This window comes from Lynx rufus, unplaced genomic scaffold (genome assembly GCF_022079265.1).
Source record: "Lynx rufus isolate CCGP_SWC_20201006 ecotype Redwood Valley unplaced genomic scaffold, mLynRuf1.p SCAF_15, whole genome shotgun sequence".
Taxonomy (NCBI): Eukaryota; Metazoa; Chordata; class Mammalia; order Carnivora; family Felidae; genus Lynx; species Lynx rufus.
In genome coordinates this window covers 18,557,917-18,579,433 of record NW_025814829.1, presented here as the reverse complement: position 1 = coordinate 18,579,433, position 21,517 = coordinate 18,557,917, and the positions used below count along the sequence as shown (strand labels likewise).

The following is a 21,517-nucleotide window of genomic DNA, read 5'->3' as shown; positions in this document are numbered from 1 at the left end:
TAAGAAATTTCAATGAATTTCTGAGAGATGGAAAAAGGAATATTTTCTGATGAACTATTCCCCACCTCCCAGAAGGATTAGAGGCTGATGCACCAGGACAAAATGGCAGCTCCCAGTGAGGCTCTAGGGTACATGATCTCTAGAAAAACAAAGCAAATCTTCATTGAATTCCTGTGTACTGTACAAGTTACCCTTTTTCCATCCATCATAGTACCATTCCCTTGTAGTTAAGTTTAGTCAGACATTTATCACTGGGAAAAATCAGATTTTTTTCTGAACAAATTAGAAGAAAATGTCTGAATTATATGCTAGTAGACAGTTTGGAGTTGGGGTTCAATCTTCTATAATCAGGCATTTAGTGGCCCCAGACTAAATAGTGTGATCCCTTCCTGTTCACCATAAAGTGTAACCTGCCACTTAACAAAACATTTACAGACAAAGGAATCCGTTTAATATCCCTATACCTCATACTTAGAAGTTTGAAATATGGCTCCTGCAATTTGTTGACTATCAGCATGCAGTATGAAATTACGGAAATAAATCCAGCCAGATGGAAACAGCTATCTCTATTCTCACTGGAATTGTTTTGGATCCATAGGGAAATAGGAAAATTTGGTCTTACACTCACCAGTTAAAAAAAAAGTCAAAATTCAAAAAGAATCAAATATATTTTTTGAAACAAAGTCTCCATAAACAAGAAAATATTTTAAATATATTTTTAATAAATAGAGAAGTATACATAATAGTTTAGAAGAATATTGAAGGTTATAAAAGGATGATGATGACTGTTTAAAGGAATAAGATGCTGAGGAAATTTTTTTTGTTTGTAGAATTTTTATTTTTCAGAATCCTTAACTTAAATGTCTGTTGACATTTCTGGAGGATTGGATTTTCTTTGTAATAATAAGAAAAAACCCATAACAAATAAGGACAGATCTAGAATAGTTTAAAATAATTACAATTATTATTCTCAGGAAGATTTAAGAAGACCAGAGTTATGGTGTACAAATAGAAAGTAAAAAAGACCTTTTGAAATTGACAGAGTGCTGAAATTAAAATTTAATAAAATTCAGTAAACTCCTACAACTCAACAGCAAAATAAATCTGATTAGGGTATGAGCGGAGGATCTGAATAGATATTTTTCAAAGAAGACATAGATGGCCAACAGGTACATCAAAAGGTGCTCAACACCGCTAATCATCAAGGAAATACAAATAAAAACCATAACAAGATTACCACCTCATGCTTAGGCTATTATCAAAAAGACAAAAAATAACAAGTGTTGGCTAGGGTGTGGAGAAAAGGGAATTCTTGTATACTGAAGGTGCTAACGTACAATGGTGCAGCCACTATGAAAAACAATATGGAAGTTCCTAAAAGAAAATGAAAGATAGAACTACTGTATGATCCAGCAATTCCACTTCTGGGTATTTATTCAAAGGAAATGAAAAGACTAACTTGAAAAGGTATCTTGCATTCCCATGTTCATTGCAGCATTATTTGTAATTGCTGGGGTATGGAAATGGCATAAGTGCCTATTGAATAAATGAACGGATAAGTAAGTTGTGCTATGCATGTGTGCGCGTATGCACACACAGAGTAGAATACTATTTAGCCATAAGAAAGAATGCAATCTTGCCATTGGTGACAATGATGGACCTGAGGGCACTACACTAAGTGGAATAATTCAGATAGAGGAAGACGAACATCATAGGATCTCACTTATATATGGAATTAAAAAAACAAAAACAAAAACAAAAAAACCCCAGAAAGCCAGCCTCATAGATACAGAGAATAGATTGGTGGTTGTCATGGGGCGGGCAATGGAGTTGGCAAAATGGGTGAAAAGGGTTAAAAGATGCAAACTTAGTTATAAAATAAGTAAATCATGGGGATTTTATATACAGCATGGTGACTATAGTTAATAATACTGGATTTCATATTTGAAAGTGGGTAAAAGTAGATCTTAAAAGTCCTCATCCCAAGAAAAAAATTCATAACTATGTATGATGATGGATACTGGACTTTTTGTGGTGATCACTGTGCAATATATACACATATAAAATCATTATGGTATATACCTAAATTTAGAATAATGTTATATGTCAATTATACCAAAATAAAAATTTTTCAAAAAAAAAGTTTTGAAAGAAATATCATAGAAAGTTTGAGGATTGCAGATAAAAGGACAGAGATAGAATGCATAAGAAAAAGGATTTGCAGTGCAGGTCAATCCAAGAGAAATAATATCTGATTTAGTGGAAGTTCCAGAGAACATGGAGAAAATGGAATGTAATAAATTATGACAGAATAAGGGAGATTCAGATCTTTAAATTGACAAGAGTCTCTTGCTGTAAATTATAATGAATGAAAAAGAACTATACCTAGATGCATACATAGCATTGCCAAATTACAGAGCAATAATGGTGAAGAAAAACTTCTTAAAACTTGTACAAATGGGGGGAAATCTTAGTATTGACTAGTGTTCTTAACTTTATACAAGAGTATCTACTTAACAAGTTTAATTGTAAAGAGATTTATGGAGGAATATGGATAACACTGAGCAAGAAAGTTGACCTCTATCTTGGCTAAACTGACACAAACAATTTCCCCTGCTACTCCACACAACTAACCAGGTAAAAATCCTAGAACCATACTACCTCTGCAACAAAACGGATGCCACTTGCCCGTCTGTCTCCTCATTTAGCTCTCTACCAAAGTAAATCCTGCATTTGTGTCTGATTGATGGGACCCAGGTCACATGTCTGCATCATAGCTAAAACCAAAAATTCCTAAAAGTTATGGTCCAGATAAGAAAAGTCAGACACTGGGTCTCAGGAAAAGACTACACTAGATTAAAAGCTACATCACAATGTGATGTGGCAAAGGAGGTATCTGTTTTCTCTCCCAGCTGAAAAACAAAACAAACCGAAACAAACCAAAACAAAACAACAACAAAAAAATGGCAATCATAAACTCCGAGAAAAAAAAGGAACTAAAATAAAGCCAATTAAAGTGTGCCATAATACTGAATAACATGTTGGTTGGTAAGGAAAGAGTAATTTTTAAAATAGTCACTATTGAATAACTTAGGGTACTATGGTGAAGCTTTCATAATTATAGAATTCCCTTTAGCTCTTAAGTGAACTATGTTGTAATAATCATAATAATGTGATCACAGCACAGTTTCTCTTCTTTTCCAGCTTTATTGAGGTATAATTGACAAAATCATTGTGTAAGTTTAAGGTGTACAACATGTCCTCTCTCTTTTTTTTAATTTAATGTTTATTTTTGAGAGAGAGAACTAGTGGGAGACAGGCAGAGAGGGAGAGAGGGAGACAGGGAATCTGAAGCAGGTTCCACACTATCAGCGCAAAACTCAAACCCACGATCCATGAGATCATTGACCTGAGTGGAAGTTGGATGCTCAACCAGTTGAGCCACTGAGATGCCCCTCTGCTTTTAATCTTAAGCCATTGACTTTTTGCAGCTAGTGAACAAAGTATAAATATTTGTAATTTCAACAATGTAGAAAAAAATTGTACAGCGAATAACGGTTTAGAATAAAAGTAGGGAGAAGATGTGGAAGGGAAGAGGGTCATTAATATCCTCAGGTTACATAATGGAAATCAAGACTGGATATAGTTAGTGTAACAGAGTTAAAGTGTGTTATTTAAAGTTAAAATGTAACTAGTGGATCTGAAGTTTCAAACCTAATCACCAATGAACCAACTTATGTTAGCAGATAGGTTTTATTTGGCCACCAGCCTGATGGAAATATTTTTTTTTTTTTGAATTTGCCTTTTCAGCAGGCATGTAACAGCCAACCCACCCAAGCCTGCACACTCCCCATTGTGTCACATCTGGCCTGATTTAAGCATTTACTTTACTAACCTGCTCTGTGGACACTAGAGTTGCAGAATAACTCTGGAAGAGGAATCCCAAAGAGGAATTAAAAATGGTAGTATCGTTATCTGAACAGCACCTGTGGGGACTCTCTTGTGAGATCATTCTTTTGTCTCATACCTCAGAGAAGGCAGTCAATAGACAGTGCCTAATACTGATTATAGTGATAAAGCTTCAGAGCATTATCATTAAGAAATGCCTTAAAACTCTGCATTAAGCTGAAGATTTGGAAGCTTTTTCTTTCTTTTTTTTTTTTTTTGGTTAAAATTTGAGGTTTGGATGAAATAACATGCTAAAAAAGCACTGAGTTAAAATATTGTTATGTTTTGGCCATTAATTCATTGTATAAATAATAAATGCATGCATCCATACAGTATAAGGCACTGTGTTAGAAGTTTGGGAAATGCAAAGCACAAGTACATTCTTGTTTAAAAAAATTTTTTTTAATGTTTATTTATTTTTGAGAAAGAGAGAGAGAGGCAGAATGTGGGCAGGGGAAGGGCAGAGCGAGGGAGACAGAATCTGAAGCAGGCTTCATGCTCTGAGCTGTCAGCACAGAGCCCAACACAGGGCTCAAACTCAGACTGTGAGATCATGACCTGAGCCAAAGTCAGACACCCAACCGACTGAGCCACCCAGGCGCCCCGAGAACAAGTACATTCTGATGAGAAAAGACTAATATTCAATACAGGGTAGAACACAATGTAAACATGGCTTATATATGGATTTGGGACATATTATAAACTTCCCCTAGATTTATTTTATTAATGAAATATCTTCTCTCTGTGGTAAGATTACCTTTGCATACCTTGAGAATAAATCAAATGACAACATGGGAAAACAGTGAACAAATCTCCTAGTTACAAATAATTTTAAAAGGGGAAAAAAAAAAGATACTCAAATGGCAAAATGTAGATAATAACAGCAGGAGCTTCTGAAACTCCTATATCCCCAAATATTAGTGTTTATGGTATATAACTTCCCTGGGAAATTCACAATGGTGTTCTAAACTAAAGGGATAGATAGAGTAGCACTATGTATGTGTACAAGGGCACAAAGTACTTTATTAGAAGCTGAGTGTATGGTTTTCAGTAAACAAGCAGGCTGTGTTCTGAGAAAGAAAGGGGTAAGTGCACTTCAGGTATGAATTTGTATTCATTCTGATGGAGAACAGTTTAAAATCAGTGGGCTATGACTTCATAGTAGCATGAAAGAGCTGAGAATGACGTTCATTATGACAGAAGAATTTACCTTTTCACCTGACAGTTTGAAAAGTAGATGAAAAATCTTTACAGAATTTTAGGATTTTTGTGTGTGTGATAATTAGGCAGCTTTCTGAATTAAGTGAGCATTTCAGAAAATCACATTGGAGTAAGGGCAATGGCTTTTGGCCCACCTTCAAGTATAGTGGGCCCTTTAGATTTAACGTTTAAGCTGTATTTCATTTTTTCTTGAAGTAGATCCCTTTCAAAAGAGTGTTCATTGTTTAAGGTCACTATTAACAATGTTTGAAAGCTGGTGCATCTGGGTGGCTCAGTCCACTAAGCGTCCAACTCTTGGTTTTGGCTTAGGTCATCATCTCATGGTTCGTGAGTTTGAGCCCTACATCAGGCTCTGTGCTGACAGTGTATAGCCTGCTTGGTATTCTCGCTCTCTCCCTCTCTCTCTGCCCCTCCCCTACTCTCTTTCTCTCTATCAAAATAAATAAGTAAACTTAAAAAATTTTTTTAAAAATATTTGAAAGCTATATGGCATTTTTCTATTCTCCCCATCCCAACAATTTTTCTTTTCCCAAGAATGGCAAACAGCTTTCCAGTTCCATCTAGTGGTAGAAAGTTGATTAGCATCCACTGACTTGATTTAATCTTAGGACTCAGATTTCTATTTTGGTGTCTGATGACATAAAAAGCTGGGGAAGTTCAGTTGTTCAAGAGTAGGAATGCATAAGCCTCTTCCTGGTAGACCAAGACATCTTAATCTTGTGTTTTATTACTTTTTCTATATTTTCTTTTTAGATAAGAGAACCATATTTGTATGTCAGTTCTGTCTGCAGATTAACAAGAATAAATGTGCATCAAAGTTGTGTGTTAGCTGTTTCTTTTGTATCCTCCCTGTTTTGGAAGCTTCTGTATATTCAAATATACACTTTCCACCTATAAATTACAATTATGTTTCCAGTGACACAGGCTACAATTTGTCAAAATCATTTCTTTGGCCTACAGTCTTCACTGTAGATTCCTGAGGTTGATAGTAAAGGCAAGATTGTAGTACAATTTAAATAACTTGATTTTTAAATAATGTTACAGTTTGGGACCATTATGAGTTAATGCAATTCATGTGTGTTTGCAGAAAAGCACCCTGTAAAGAATATAAATAACTATGTGCAAGCAAGCAGACATTAAATTGGGGAAACACAACAGTATAAAATTAAATAAAATGTATTAATTTTAATTAGATTTAAACCTTTGGGTTTTAAATCTACTTTCAATCAATACAATGAGGTAACAAATATCTTCTTGAAAATGGAGCATCAATAAGGAAATTTTATTTTATTTAACATTTCAACTCTAAATCTAAATGACATCCTTTTCCTAAGGCAAAAATTTCCACCTAAGTTATATGTGAAGCCTTTTATTACATAGTGAAGAATGGATTTATATCAAAGATACCTTGTGACAAGGTGCTTTTTATTCCTACTGATGTGAAAGTAATTTAGTTTGATAAAAAAATAGGTATATAAAAACAACTAATTTGGCAATCTGTGTGGATTTCTACTAATGATTACATTTTATAACCTTGAAGGTAGGGCTTCATAATATCATGCTTACTCTTCTTGACTTTACCTATAGTTTTGTGGCATGCTTATATGCATACAGAAAATATGAAAATAAAATCAAATTTTATTTTCTAAAAGTTATTAGTATGAGTTTTTTTAAAAAAAATACCATCCATTTTTATAAGAAAATAGGAATTTGTCAGTAGAATAAGGTTTTATGATGTTTTTGTTTTTAATGCCAACTCTGTTATTGGGCAGAGCAGTTCAGCACATTCCTGAACTAGAAAGAGATTATGTACTATAATACAATTTCAACCTCTTCTATCTGGCACAGGAAATTCCAGTTAAATCCTTGTTTTTCCCTTTGGGAAAATTTGAGGTGGGGAAACTTCCAGAGACAAAATTATGTAAAATTCTTTTACTGCATTCAGAAGCCTGCATTAAATACATTTCTGCAAAGAGCAGACTCAAGTACTTACTAACAGTCCTCCTTACACTTGGTTGACCGTGTTAAAGCTCAGGAGATTGGTATGTGAGTTAATTTGCTTTCTGGCAATAAATACCCATTTGCCTTGAAGGTATAATCATAGATTAATGAGGAATGTGCAACTTGCATCTAAAAGAAAAATAAAATCAGTTGTCAGAATTGATTTATGTATCATCCAGAAGTTAACTGGAACAAATTTTCCCAGATATTTCTAACTTAGGAAAACTAAACAGAATTGAGCAAATATACTATTTTTACACCAATACTTACTATATTGGGAGGGACTTTTCATGCCCCCCAATTGGTGAAAGAGGAGATTAGAGAGGGGGATGGATAGAGGAGTACAGTGCTCTTGCACCTACCCCAGCCATGTGAGGAGAAGTACAAAAGAATTATGCATTACTCATGGAGAATAGGGCTGTCTGCAGGAAGTGGGAACTAGCATCTCATCCTTTAGTTGGACATTTGCTTATATTGTTTCCTGTGATTAATTGAACATGAGGAAAAAAGAATTAGAGAAAAATGGCAGAGCTAGAAGACAGCCTTCAATCCCATGCATGGGTTTTCCACAGCATGACTGATAGCTTAAAAAGATCTGAGCCATATTCCTGGTACCCCATCTGAGTGTGTTGGTCACAAGGTGAGGAAACTCAAGCAGTTAGATTGTAGGATGTACCACTGGTAAATAAGATGAGGGAAAGTGGAAGAGACTTTCTTATTGGTGATCATATACCAAAGTACAGCCCTCATTCCCCATAAAGGGATATTCACATGTGCCTACAAGACCCTTTATAGTGATTACTAATTAGAATTACTTTGAAGAGCAGCAACATCCTGTGGAGAATCAGCCTGAACTGGTAGGATTGAAATTTCAGATGGGGTGAGACTGAGCTTTTTAATAACTGAACATGATTTGAAAGAAATGGGACCTGCCCAAGATATTATTATAAGACAGGAATGGGGGATTTGACAGGACATGCTTAGAAGGCTACAAGGTCTTGAAGACTTTGACAAAGGGTTAGTTTATTCACTTGACTAGGCGTTTTTTCCCCCTTTCTCCTAAGGAATTGTCTATCACCTTTCCTTCCACTTCTCTTTAAAAAAAAACAAAAAATCACTCACTTAGACATTTGTTTAGAGTTTAGAATGCATAGGAGAGCAGACACAAGCTTTGTTGCCTTCTAAGCTGCCTCATCTAAGTTTTTTCAAGGCTCTCCTGACTCTAGTTTTGGGTGCATGCATTTTACAGCATATCTCTTTATGCAGGGGAAATAGATATCTCAAAGAGGTTCTTTCAAATATGAAGCATATACTGTTACTCTGTACTCCATTTATTGTCTTAATAGAATATTTCATTTTCATATTCCTATCAGTTTTCTTTTTCTACTATACTTTTATAAACAGCTGGAGATGCCAATGATTTTGAAAATAAAGGTGGACATAAACTAGTTTAGGAAGCATTGATTACCAGTAAGTTTTCAGTAAAAATCCTAGAACATCCTAAAAAGGGTATGGAGTAAACTAGGCTGTACTGTTTTACAGGTTGCAATATACTTTGAGCTTGACAGTAAGTAAATGCACAAACCAATTATTTTCCCTAAAAGTTCATTTGCTTAGTGTAAACACATCTTAAATCTTCATTAAATGGCTTTTTGTAACTTTCACTAAGCTTTCCATTCTGTGTTTTTTGTCCCTAATATTTTTTGTGTTTTTACTGCTGCTGAGGTTAAATTTATTTCATGTCCATTAGCGATTGAGGAACTCCATGATTATTTTTTCTAATTCTAATGGCAAATTCATCATAGGGAAAGTAATTGGTTAGACCTAAAAAATGATTCTGGTGAGAAGACAGGTATTATATAATTAGGAAAGCAGAACATTTAGTAATTGAGCATAAAGAACATCGTTAGGTTATTCTTTGTTCATTTAACCAAACATTTATTAAGCACTTACATTGTGTCAGAATGGATGTCAGAGTCTCAAAAGTATAGTGGTAAACAAGACATGATCCCTTTCCTCATGTGGCTTATTTCACAGGGAAGCAAGACATTAAGGAGTAATTAATACAATTTAGTGTTACTATATCATGAACAAAGTACAGCACTGCAAAGCTAAGAAGTAATGAGTAAGCTATAGGTCAGAGAATGAGTAGAGCTTTGGAGATAGGACGAACACCCTTGTGAAGAGTCCAAAATATAAGAAAGAGTTTCTTGTTCAGGGTAAATTAAGGAGTGCTCATGGCTGGAACACACGAGAGAAAGAAGACAGAGGTAACAAATGAAATTTGAAAGGTAGGTATAGCATAGGTCCAGAGGGCTTTGTAATGATGATAAAGAAGTTCACATTTTTAAAATGGAAGGAGGAAGCCCTTTAAACATTTTCAACAGGAGAGTGACATGAACTGATTGGAGTTTTTGAAATTCAGTCTTCTGACAGCACCATAAATAGATTTGTAATGACCAATACTGGAGGCAAGGAGGCCAGACAGTGGGATAGGACTATTTGAAAAGTGTAAGAATTGATGGAGAAAGGGACAAGTGGTGAGATCAAGACCCACCTAGATGGTGGAATTAAAGAATTCTCTGGTATGAGAAGTTTGGAAATATCTTTTTATTTATGTGATTGTTTTCCTCCATTGAAAAATAATCTTGAATTGTTTCTGCCTATAAACATAAAGTAAGATAGATGAAGAGAAAATTTAGGGAGAATAGTAAATTGAAGACAAAGAAAAGTTTTTTTATACGTCTACAGGCCGTAAAATGCCCTTTTTAAAAATAGAGATATAACTGCCATATAATATTACATTAATGTCAGATGTACAACATAATTCTCTCTATATATATGGGTATATGTATACACACATACATACATATATGTAGAGAGGAAATGATCATGCCAATAAGTCTAGTTAACATTCATCACCACACATACAATTTTTTTTCTTGTATGCCCAACTTTTGAGATTTACTCTCTTAGTAGCTTTCTAATATATAATATAGTATTATTAACTATAGCCCTCATGCTGTACATTATATTCCAGGACTTATTTAGTATATAAGTAGAAGTTTGTACTTTTTGCTCACCTTAACCTGTTTCACCCATCTCCCCAACTTCCCCTTTGGCAACCACCAGTCTGTTCTTTGAATCTAGGAGTTTACTTTTTGTTTACTTTTTTTTTTCGATTCTACATCTAAATGAGACCATATGGTATTTGTCTTGGTGACTTATTTCACTTAGCTAATAACCTCAAGGTCCATCCACATTGTCACAAATGGCAGGATTTCCTTTTATATAGCTGAATAGTAACTCGTTATATATATTTACACCACATTTTCTTTATTCATTCATCCATCTACAAACTCTTTAGTTATTTCTATGCCTTGGTTCATGTAAACAATGCTGCAATGGACATGAGGTGCAGATATCTTTTTGAGTTAGTCCTGTTTTTCTTTTTTTGTGATGCAATTATAAATGTCTCAGACATTCAAAAGTTGTAAGATTATTGTCATTAACATCCAGGTGCCTAGCATTTCAGATTAAAAAAAAATAAACATTACAAATGTTTCTGAAGCCCACATATATTATCTCTGATTGACTTCTTTCTTTCCTAGGACTTAGTTAACTAAAATAACAAATCTGGAATCACTTCTTTTATTTAACATTTTATATTTGAGATTTCTCCATGATGTTTTATAATCAGTAGTACCTGCATTTTCACTCTTATCTTTATGGATTCTATTTATTTATTTGTTTATCCATATTTCTGATGGACATGGGTGCTCGAGATTTTTATATATTTTTTCTCTTCCATTAGCAAATCCTTTCTGGTCTACCTTCAGAACACACCCAGAGTCTAATCTGGTCCAAACCATCGTCATCTAGCTGGATCATTATATTAACCTCCTCATTGGTCATTACCCCATCTTCAGTCTCTTCTCAGCGTCCTGACCTGTGGGGATTTTTGTAAAATTTAAGTCCGAATCTTCTCCCATTCTGTAGGTTGCCTTATAGTTTTGCCGATTACTTCCTTCACCACACAGAAGCTTTTGATCTTGATGAAGTCCCAATAGTTTATGTTTGCCTTCATTTCCCTTGCTTTTGGGGACATGTCTAGTAGGATGGGTAGATGGGTGTTGGGTATTAGGAAGAGCACTTGTTGTGATGAGCACTGGGTGTTGTATGTGAATGATGAATCACTGAATTCTACTTCTGAAACCCATATTGCACTGCATGGTAGCTAACTAACATATAAACAATAAAAGAAGACAAAAAATTAAAGTCAGAATCTTTTGCACCCATCTTTGAAATCCTCCAGTGACTGCCAAATCATCCCAAGTACAAGTCCAAGTCATTGTAAAATTTTGTAAACCTCTATATGACCCCTCTCCCTTCCCAGTTATCTCTCTGGCCTCATTTTTTCTCCTCCCCTAACTCCAGCCAAACTGGCCTCTTTGTTCTTTGTTCTCTGCTTCAGGAAAGTACTTGTTGGTACTTCTGCCTGAAACAATATTCTCCTGAGTATTCCTATGGTTGCCTCTCCCACTCTCTTAAAGATTTTTACTCAAATGTCAACCTCCCAGCAATGCCTTCCTCAACCCTACCTTTTACTTTTCAATTCACTGCTCAAAATTATTCCCTCTCTGATTTTTCTCTCTACACTAATCACTTCCAACATAACACAGTTTGCTTCTTTTGTTTACTGTCAGTCTTCCTTCACTAGAGGCTTCAAACAAGAAAGCATTTTTTTCTTTCTTAACTGCCATAACTTGTGAATCTAGAACTTCCCTGACACAGCCTAGGTGCTTGATAAATATTTCATGTAGGAATTAATAAGTGAGAACTGAACTTACCCAATGATATTAAATGGCGTTATTAATTTCTTACATTTCTCAAAAAAATTACATGAGCTAAGAGGGGAACATTTTTATATATTTACAATTAGCTGAACCTAGAGATTCTTGGTTACCTATTAGGAATATATTTGAAGAAATCATAAAGATGTCTCCTGGCATGAAAACATAAAATAGCATGAGAAGAAGCAAATGATTTAAGGAAATCCATCTGAAATGTCCTTGTATACTCTCCTTTTCAAGCTACAATATCGTTTTCCCATTTCAGCCGCTGGACTTAGATGTATGATTCTTTTGAATAGCTTTTAGTACCCTTGTATGACAATTATTTGACTCCATGCTACCTTTTGGATCTCAAATAAACCATGATGAATTACCGGCATCTTCTCTTACATTTCCAGCCCATTTAAATGGATTCTGTCTTTGCCAAGTATCATCTTGCCAAGTAGCACTGTGGTACATAACAAAGATGATTTTATTTTTGTTTGCCAAAAGGAATGTTTTCTCTACCAGGAACAGTTATTCCTAGAAAATAATAGTTAGATGTAGCCATATACAGGCTATAGTCAAAAAGTGTTTTTACTTTATTTTTCTACTTCCAAAAACATATTAAAATTATTACAGAAAAAAGAGTAAAGGTTTTAAAAGCATTAGTGTTCAATAGGTTGCCTGGGCTGCTTAAAGGTGTCTCCAGAATCTAGTAATGAGAAAAGTATAACAGCAAAATAATAATGGAAGCTAACATTTTCTGAGTGATTACTATGATCCCAACATCTGCTAAGTGATTTATTTGTATTACCTCATTTTATCTAATCCAGTGAGGCTGATACTGTTTTTTCACAGAAGAGGCAGAGAATCACTGAGAAGTTAAGTAACTCACACAAGATCTTAAAATTAGGATTCAGATCAGGCAATCAGACTCCAAGGTCTAGGCTCTTGACTCTTAAGCACAATTAAACATACCTGGGAAATATATGATTTTTTAAAACTTAGTTACTCTTCTAAATGTTAATAAATGTATTATCTCTAATAATCCTTTAGACAAAACTCAAGAGTTTAAAATGTTTTTAAAACCCTAAATATGACAAATATGATTTGTTATCTGCTTTTATCCATTCAAAATCTATAGACAATCTACTGAAATATTTTGGTATTTATACATTTATCACTTTCCTCCTAGAATATGCATTTTTTGTGTTTATAGAGTCCATAAGCTTTATTCAGAAAAAGTAAATGAAATATATTATAAAAAATAGGAAAAAATAATTTTTCATAGGTTGACTTTTTTTATATATTTTCAAGGCCACTGAGGAGAGCATTCCAGAAAATAGAAACTGTACTTTTTGTGATAAACTTATATTCTTTTAAAAAATACTTCTGGTGATTGAAGACCCTTTTATCTTGAAGAGGTATCTTTTCTTAACTGCTACATAATTGGAAGGAAGCCATTGCTATGATATGGACAGAAATTAAGAGTATGTTTTCTGTGAAATCAACTTGATAAGTTGACATGTATGAATACATAATTATAAATATAAAGCAAAATCAGTTACCTACAGGGGCCAAATAGGTATCATAAATGAGATGAAGTAGGTGCCATGTTACTTAGACTATAAAACAAGTGTAATATGTAGGATATGCATGACAGGATAGACATAAACAGAAATTAAAATGAAATGCTATAAATGCTATATCTCATTGGTTCATGGTCAGGATAAATGTTTTCATTAACTGGAGTATGAAAAACTACTTTCTAGGATTGTGTCATCTTTCAAGCTTATTATATATTGTGTTAGTTTCAAAATTTTTGTAGTAATTCTTTGTGTTTGTAAATGTCATCATTTAGAGCACCATACATATACTTCTTTGCACTGTGTTTACTAATTCTTCCTGGGAGGAAACTCCAAATTATGTATGGCAACTGTTTTTTTGTTTTTTTAACTTCATTCACTGTGTTTTTCTCTTGGTGTGCGTGTATGTGTGTGTGCTTTTGTTGCAGAGAAGGCCAGCAGTCACCAGAACAGTGGCAGAAGATGTATGGTAGATGCTCTGGCAATGAAGTATACCACATTGTTTTGGAAGAAAGTACATTTTTTGCTGAATACGAAGGGAAGAGTTTTACATATGCCTCTTTTCATGCGCACAAAAAGTATGTTTCTGCTTCCAGAGTGGACTTAAAATATAAATCAATCATACCTTTTAAACACAGTTTTCTTTTTTTTTTTTTTTTAATTTTTTTTTCAACGTTTTTTATTTATTTTTGGGACAGAGAGAGAGAGCATGAACGGGGGAGGGGCAGAGAGAGAGGGAGACACAGAATCGGAAACAGGCTCCAGGCTCCAAGCCATCAGCCCAGAGCCTGACGCGGGGCTCGAACTCACGGACCGCGAGATCGTGACCTGGCTGAAGTCGGAGGCTTAACCGACTGCGCCACCCAGGCGCCCCTTAAACACAGTTTTCTAAAATACAGCCCATATTGGTGCTCATGAATTCCAAGTATTATGGAATTTTTAATGTAATTACTGAGACATTTGAACTCTGAGCTTCTGTATGATCTCTACAAGTTAATATTGTTAGGTATAAAGTATAACTTAGTAGGAATATTGACTTTAGTAACTTCTTTTTAAAGTTGATTTTGAGAAAGACCGACACAGTGCAAGTAAGGTAGGGGCAGAGAGAGAGAGAGGGAAAGAAACCCAAGCAGTCTCCATGCTGCCAGTGCAGAGCCTGACATGGGGCCTGAACCTATGAAACCTTGAGATCATGACCCCAGCCAAAACCAAGAGTCAGATGCTTAACTAACTGAGCCCCCTAGGTGCCTCGACTTTAGTGATTTTTAAATTGTCTTTAACATATTTTAATCTATTAATGGGGCGCCTGGATGGCTCAGTTGGTTAAGTGTCTGACTTCAGCTCAGGTCATGATCTCGTGGTTCTTGAGTTTGGGACCCCTTGTCGGGCTCTGTGCTGACAGCTCAGAGCCTGGAGCCTGCTTGGGATTCTGTGTCTCCCTCTCTTTGCCCCTCCCCCGCTCACACTCTGTTTGTCTCTCTCTCTCTCTCAAATAAATAAACATTAAAAAACTATTAAAAATATTTTAATCCATTAGGAATTTACAAATAAATGAAATGAATCTTATTTGGAGATCTAATTATAAAGTGTTGTTTAAACATGTAAACAAAGGGGTCACCTGGGTGGCTCAGTTGAATGTATGACCTCAGCTCAGGTCTAGATCTCTTAGTTCTTGACTTCAAGCCCCACATCAGCTCCCTGCTGTCAGCACAGAGCCTGCTTGGGATCTTCTATGTCTGACTCTGCCCCTCCCCAGCTTGCACGTGCCCTCTCTCTCTCTCAAAAATAAACATTTAAAAAATGTAAACAAAGTCATAATAACATTTATAAAAACTAGACATTTAAAAAAAACTTTCTTTGTCCAGAGAAATAAGTTAAAAAGTAATCAGTAGTATCTTCTAATTCAAACATGAAACATAATTTTTTTTCCTTTTTGAGAAAAATTATTTACTGAAGAAATACAAATGTATGTTTATAATGAAAGTAATATATTATCAGTATTATAAATATATTGATAAAACATTTTTAGGGTTTATTTATATCTAGTATATTCTACTAATGTAATATTTTATGTATTACATTTAAATTCTCCATGTGATTCTATCCATACATACTAAATATACTTTTGATGTTTAAAAAATATTTAGTTTATAAATAATTTGTATTCAATAGATTTATGTGAAACACTATAAGACATATTGAAATAAAAACATTCAGGGCATTTTCTGTTCGGAGCATAACCTGAAAAAGTATAAAAGCAATTATTAATATGTGTTCAATTCAGTGCTTGATATTTCTACTAATTAAGCTGTGCACCTATTCAGACTATTAAATTTTTTATTCCTAAAATTCAGAGTAAACCAAATATGGTAGACACAGAACTAAAAGAAATTTAGGGACCCTGATTCTTTGTCATGTGACGTTGGTAAGTTTCTTCCTCTCCTTTAGGCCAATGGCTTTCAATTTTTTTTGACTAAGTAATATTGTTTTATGTTTTTTGATCAAATGAAAATACGTATTTAAGGAAAGACCCAATACACACACACTTTATAAAAAAAATTCTTACCCTTCCTAATGATATACATGCTGATGTTTTCTATTATCTTTTATTCTCTTCTGCTTTATTTAGGTGAACATATACATACATACATATATATGTTATAATCAACTAAATTGATTTCACAACACACTAAGGACATAGTTTCTTTTCCTGTGAAAATAGGAAAGTCTTGAGAATCTTGAGTCTTGAACTTTTAGGATCTTTTCAAAACGCTTTAAAAGGCTTTGATTTGCTGGAGCGCCTGGGTGGCTCAGTTGGTTAAGCGTCCGACTTCAGCTTAGGTCATGATCTCACAGTTTGTGGGTTCGAGCTCCATGTCGGGTTCTGTGCTGACAGCTCAGAACTGGGAGCCTGCTTCAGATTCTGTGTCTCCCTCTCTCTTCTGCTTCTCCCTAGCTCATGCTCTGTCTCTTTCTGTCTCAAAAGTAAATAAAAGGCTTTGATTTGGGTTTTAATTTTCCTCTGCCTTATAACAGTTTGCTAATATGAAAACTTAAAAACAAACAATAACTAAAAGCTTGCTGAATCACAATTCTTAAACTTTTATTTATTTATTTTAAATTAAGGTTTGGCGTCTGCTTGATTGGTGTTCGGAGGGAGGATAATAAAAACATTTTGCTGAATCCAGGCCCTCGATGTATTATGAATGCTACAGATATATGTTTTTATATTAATATTACCAAAGAAGAGAATTCAGCATTTAAAAACCAAGACCAGCAGAAAAAAAGCAATGTATCAAGGTCATTTTATCATGGACCTTCTCGATTACCTGTACATAGCATAATTGCCAGCATGGGTAAGTATAAATAAATTTGAAAATATCATTAGTTTCTTTCTTATTTTTTTTTTTAATTTTTTTTTCAACGTTTATTTATTTTTGGGACAGAGAGAGACAGAGCATGAACGGGGGAGGGGCAGAGAGAGAGGGAGACACAGAGTCGGAAACAGGCTCCAGGCTCTGAGCCATCAGCCCAGAGCCCCATGCGGGGCTTGAACTCACGGACTGCGAGATCGTGACCTGGCTGAAGTCGGACGCTTAACCGACTGTGCCACCCAGGCGCCCCTAGTTTCTTTCTTTAAAAAAGCATAATATTTCTGGGAAGATGGCGGCGTAGGAGGACGCTGGGCTCACCGCGCGTCCTGCTGATCACTTAGATTCCACCTACACCTGCCTAAATAACCCAGAAAACCGCCAGAGGATTAGCAGAACAGAGTCACCGGACCCAAGTGCAGACGAGAGGCCCACGGAAGAGGGTAGGAAGGGCGGCGAGGCGGTGCGCGCTCCACGGACTGGCGGGAGGGAGCCGGGGCGGAGGGGCGGCTCGCCGGCCAAGCAGAGCCCCCGAGTCCGGCTTGCAAAAGCGGAGGGGCCTGACGGACTGTGTTCCGACAGCAAGCGCGACTTAGCGTCTGGGAGGTCATAAGTTAACAGCTCTGCTCGGAAAGCGGGAAGGCTGGAGGACAAAGGGAGGGTGAGCTGCGGAGCCCCCGGACGACAGAGCTCAGTTTGGCGGGGAACAAAGGCGCTCGCCAGCGCCATCTCTCCCGCCCATCCCCCAGCCAAAATCCCAAAGGGAACCGGCTCCGGCCAGGGAAATTGCTCGCTCCGCGCGAACACCCAACTCTGTGCTTCTGCGGAGCCAAACCTCCGGCAGCGATCTGACTCCCTCCGGCTGCCACAGGGCCCCTCCTGAAGTGGATCACCTAAGGAGAAGCGAGCTAAGCCTGCCCCCCCTGCCGCCGTGCACCTTGCCTTCCCACCCCAGCTAATACGCCAGATCCCCAGCATCACAAGCCTGGCAGTGTGCAAGTAGCCCAGACGGGCCACGCCACCCCACAGTGAATCCCGCCCCTAGGAGAGGGGAAGAGAAGGCACACACCAGTCTGACTGTGGCCCCAGCGGTGGGCTGGGGGCAGACATCAGGTCGGACTGCGGCCCCGCCCACCAACTCCAGTTATACACCACAGCACAGGGGAAGTGCCCTGCAGGCCCTCACCACACCAGGGACTATCCAAAATGACCAAGCGGAAGAATTCCCCTCAGAAGAATCTCCAGGAAATAACAACAGCTAATGAGCTGATCAAAAAGGATTTAAATAATATAACAGAAAGTGAATTTAGAATAATAGTCATAAAATTAATCGCTGGGCTGGAAAACAGCATACAGGACAGCAGAGAATCTCTTGCTACAGACATCAGGGGACTAAGGAACAGTCACGAGGAGCTGAAAAGCGCTTTAAAGGAAATGGAAAACAAAATGCAAACCACCACGGCTCGGATGGAAGAGGCAGAGGAGAGAATAGGTGAACTAGAAGATAAAGTTATGGAAAAAGAGGAAGCTGAGAAAAAGAGAGATAAAAAAATCCAGGAGTATGAGGGGAAAATTAGAGAACTAAGTGATACACTAAAAAGAAATAATATACGCGTAATTGGTATCCCAGAGGAGGAAGAGAGAGGGAAAGGTGCTGAAGGGGTACTTGAAGAAATAATAGCTGAGAACTTCCCTGAACTGGGGAAGGAAAAAGGCATTGAAATCCAAGAGGCACAGAGAACTCCCTTCAAACGTAACTTGAATCGATCTTCTGCATGACATATCATAGTGAAACTGGCAAAATACAAGGATAAAGAGAAAATTCTGAAAGCAGCAAGGGGTAAACGTGCCCTCACATATAAAGGGAGACCTATAAGACTCGTGACGGATCTCTCTTTTGAAACTTGGCAGGCCAGAAAGAATTGGCACGAGATTTTCAGGGTGCTAGACAGCAAAAATATGCAGCCGAGAATCCTTTATCCAGCAAGTCTGTCATTTAGAATAGAAGGAGAGATAAAGGTCTTCCCAAACAAACAAAAACTGAAGGAATTTGTCACCACTAAACCAGCCCTACAAGAGATCCTAAGGGGGACCCTGTGAGACAAAGTACCAGAGACATCACTACAAGCATAAAACATACAGACATCACAATGACTCTAAACCCGTATCTTTCTATAATAACACTGAATGTAAATGGATTAAATGCGCCAACCAAAAGACATAGGGTATCAGAATGGATAAAAAAACAAGACCCATCTATTTGCTGTCTACAAGAGACTCATTTTAGACCTGAGGACACCTTTAGATTCAGAGTGAGGGGATGGAGAACTATTTATCATGCTACTGGAAGCCAGAAGAAAGCTGGAGTAGCCATACTTACATCAGACAAACTAGACTTTAAATTAAAGGCTGTAACAAGAGATGAAGAAGGACATTATATAATAGTTACAGGGTCTATCCATCAGGAAGAGCTAACAATTATAAATGTCTATGCGCCGAATACCGGAGCCCCCAAATATATAAAACAATTACTCATAAACAGAAGCAACCTTATTGATAAGAATGTGGTAATTGCTGGGGACTTTAACACCCCACTTACAGAAATGGATAGATCATCTAGACACACGGTCAATAAAGAAACAAGGGCCCTGAATGAGACACTGGATCAGATGGACTTGACAGATATATTTAGAACTCTGCATCCCAAAGCAACAGAATATACTTTCTTCTCGAGTGCACATGGAACATTCTCCAAGATAGATCATATACTGGGTCACAAAACAGCCCTTCATAAGTTTACAAGAATTGAAATTATACCATGCATACTTTCAGACCACAATGCTATGAAGCTTGAAATCAACCACAGGAAAAAGTCTGGAAAACCTCCAAAAGCGTGGAGGTTAAAGAACACCCTACTAACGAATGAGTGGGTCAACCAGGCAATTAGAGAAGAAATCAAAAAATATATGGAAACAAACGAAAATGAAAATACAACAATCCAAACGCTTTGGGACGCAGCGAAGGCAGTCCTGAGAGGAAAATACATTGCAATCCAGGCCTATCTCAAGAAACAAGAAAAATCCCAAATACAAAATCTAACAGCACACCTAAAGGAAATAGAAGCAGAACAGCAAAGGCAGCCTAAACCCAGCAGAAGAAGAGAAATAATAAAGATCAGAGCAGAAATAAACAATATAGAATCTAAAAAAACTGTAGAGCAGATCAATGAAACCAAGAGTTGGTTTTTTGAAAAAATAAACAAAATTGACAAACCTCTAGCCAGGCTTCTCAAAAAGAAAAGGGAGATGACCCAAATAGATAAAATCATGAATGAAAATGGAATTATTACAACCAATCCCTCAGAGATACAAACAATTATCAGGGAATACTATGAAGAATTATATGCCAACAAATTGGACAACCTGGAAGAAATGGACAAATTCCTGAACACCCACACTCTTCCAAAACTCAATCAGGAGGAAATAGAAAGCTTGAACAGACCCATAACCAGCGAAGAAATTGAATCGGTTATCAAAAATCTCCCAACAAATAAGAGTCCAGGACCAGATGGCTTCCCAGGGGAGTTCTACCAGACGTTTAAAGCAGAGATAATACCTATCCTTCTCAAGCTATTCCAAGAAATAGAAAGGGAAGGAAAACTTCCAGACTCATTCTATGAAGCCAGTATTACTGTGATTCCTAAACCAGACAGAGACCCAGTAAAAAAAGAGAACTACAGGCCAATATCCCTGATGAATATGGATGCCAAAATTCTCAATAAGATACTAGCAAATCGAATTCAACAGCATATAAAAAGAATTATTCACCATGATCAAGTGGGATTCATTCCTGGGATGCAGGGCTGGTTCAACATTCGCAAATCAATCAACGTGATACATCACATTAACAAAAAAAAAGAGAAGAACCATATGATCCTGTCAATCGATGCAGAAAAGGCCTTTGACAAAATCCAGCACCCTTTCTTAATAAAAACCCTTGAGAAAGTCGGGATAGAAGGAACATACTTAAAGATCATAAAAGCCATTTATGAAAAGCCCACAGCTAACATCATCCTCAACGGGGAAAAACTGAGAGCTTTTTCCCTGAGATCAGGAACACGACAGGGATGCCCACTCTCACCGTTGTTGTTTAACATAGTGCTGGAAGTTCTAGCATCAGCAATCAGACAACAAAAGGAAATCAAAGGCATCAAAATTGGCAAAGATGAAGTCAAGCTTTCGCTTTTTGCAGATGACATGATATTATACATGGAAAATCCGATAGACTCCACCAAAAGTCTGCTAGAACTGATACATGAATTCAGCAAAGTTGCAGGATACAAAATCAATGTACAGAAATCAGTTGCATTCTTATACACTAACAATGAAGCAACAGAAAGACAAATAAAGAAACTGATCCCATTCACAATTGCACCAAGAAGCATAAAATACCTAGGAATAAATCTAACCAAAGATGTAAAGGATCTGTATGCTGAAAACTATAGAAAGCTTATGAAGGTAATTGAAGAAGATTTAAAGAAATGGAAAGACATTCC

The 21,517-nt window shown here is 36.5% G+C and overlaps 1 protein-coding gene across 3 annotated transcripts in view; it reads left to right on the top strand.

Annotated features, from left to right (window-relative positions):
• Nucleotides 1-21,517, top strand: part of KCNT2 (potassium sodium-activated channel subfamily T member 2) — a 366,395-nt gene that overhangs the window by 238,817 nt on the left and 106,061 nt on the right. For 2 of the 3 annotated variants that reach the window (XM_047077237.1, XM_047077236.1), the window contains exons 15-16: nucleotides 14,020-14,169; nucleotides 16,718-16,947. In XM_047077237.1, coding sequence (XP_046933193.1) covers nucleotides 14,020-14,169; nucleotides 16,718-16,947 — 380 coding nt within the window. The remainder of the gene's footprint in view (nucleotides 1-14,019; nucleotides 14,170-16,717; nucleotides 16,948-21,517) is intronic. The other variant, XM_047077238.1, reaches the window with a different exon arrangement.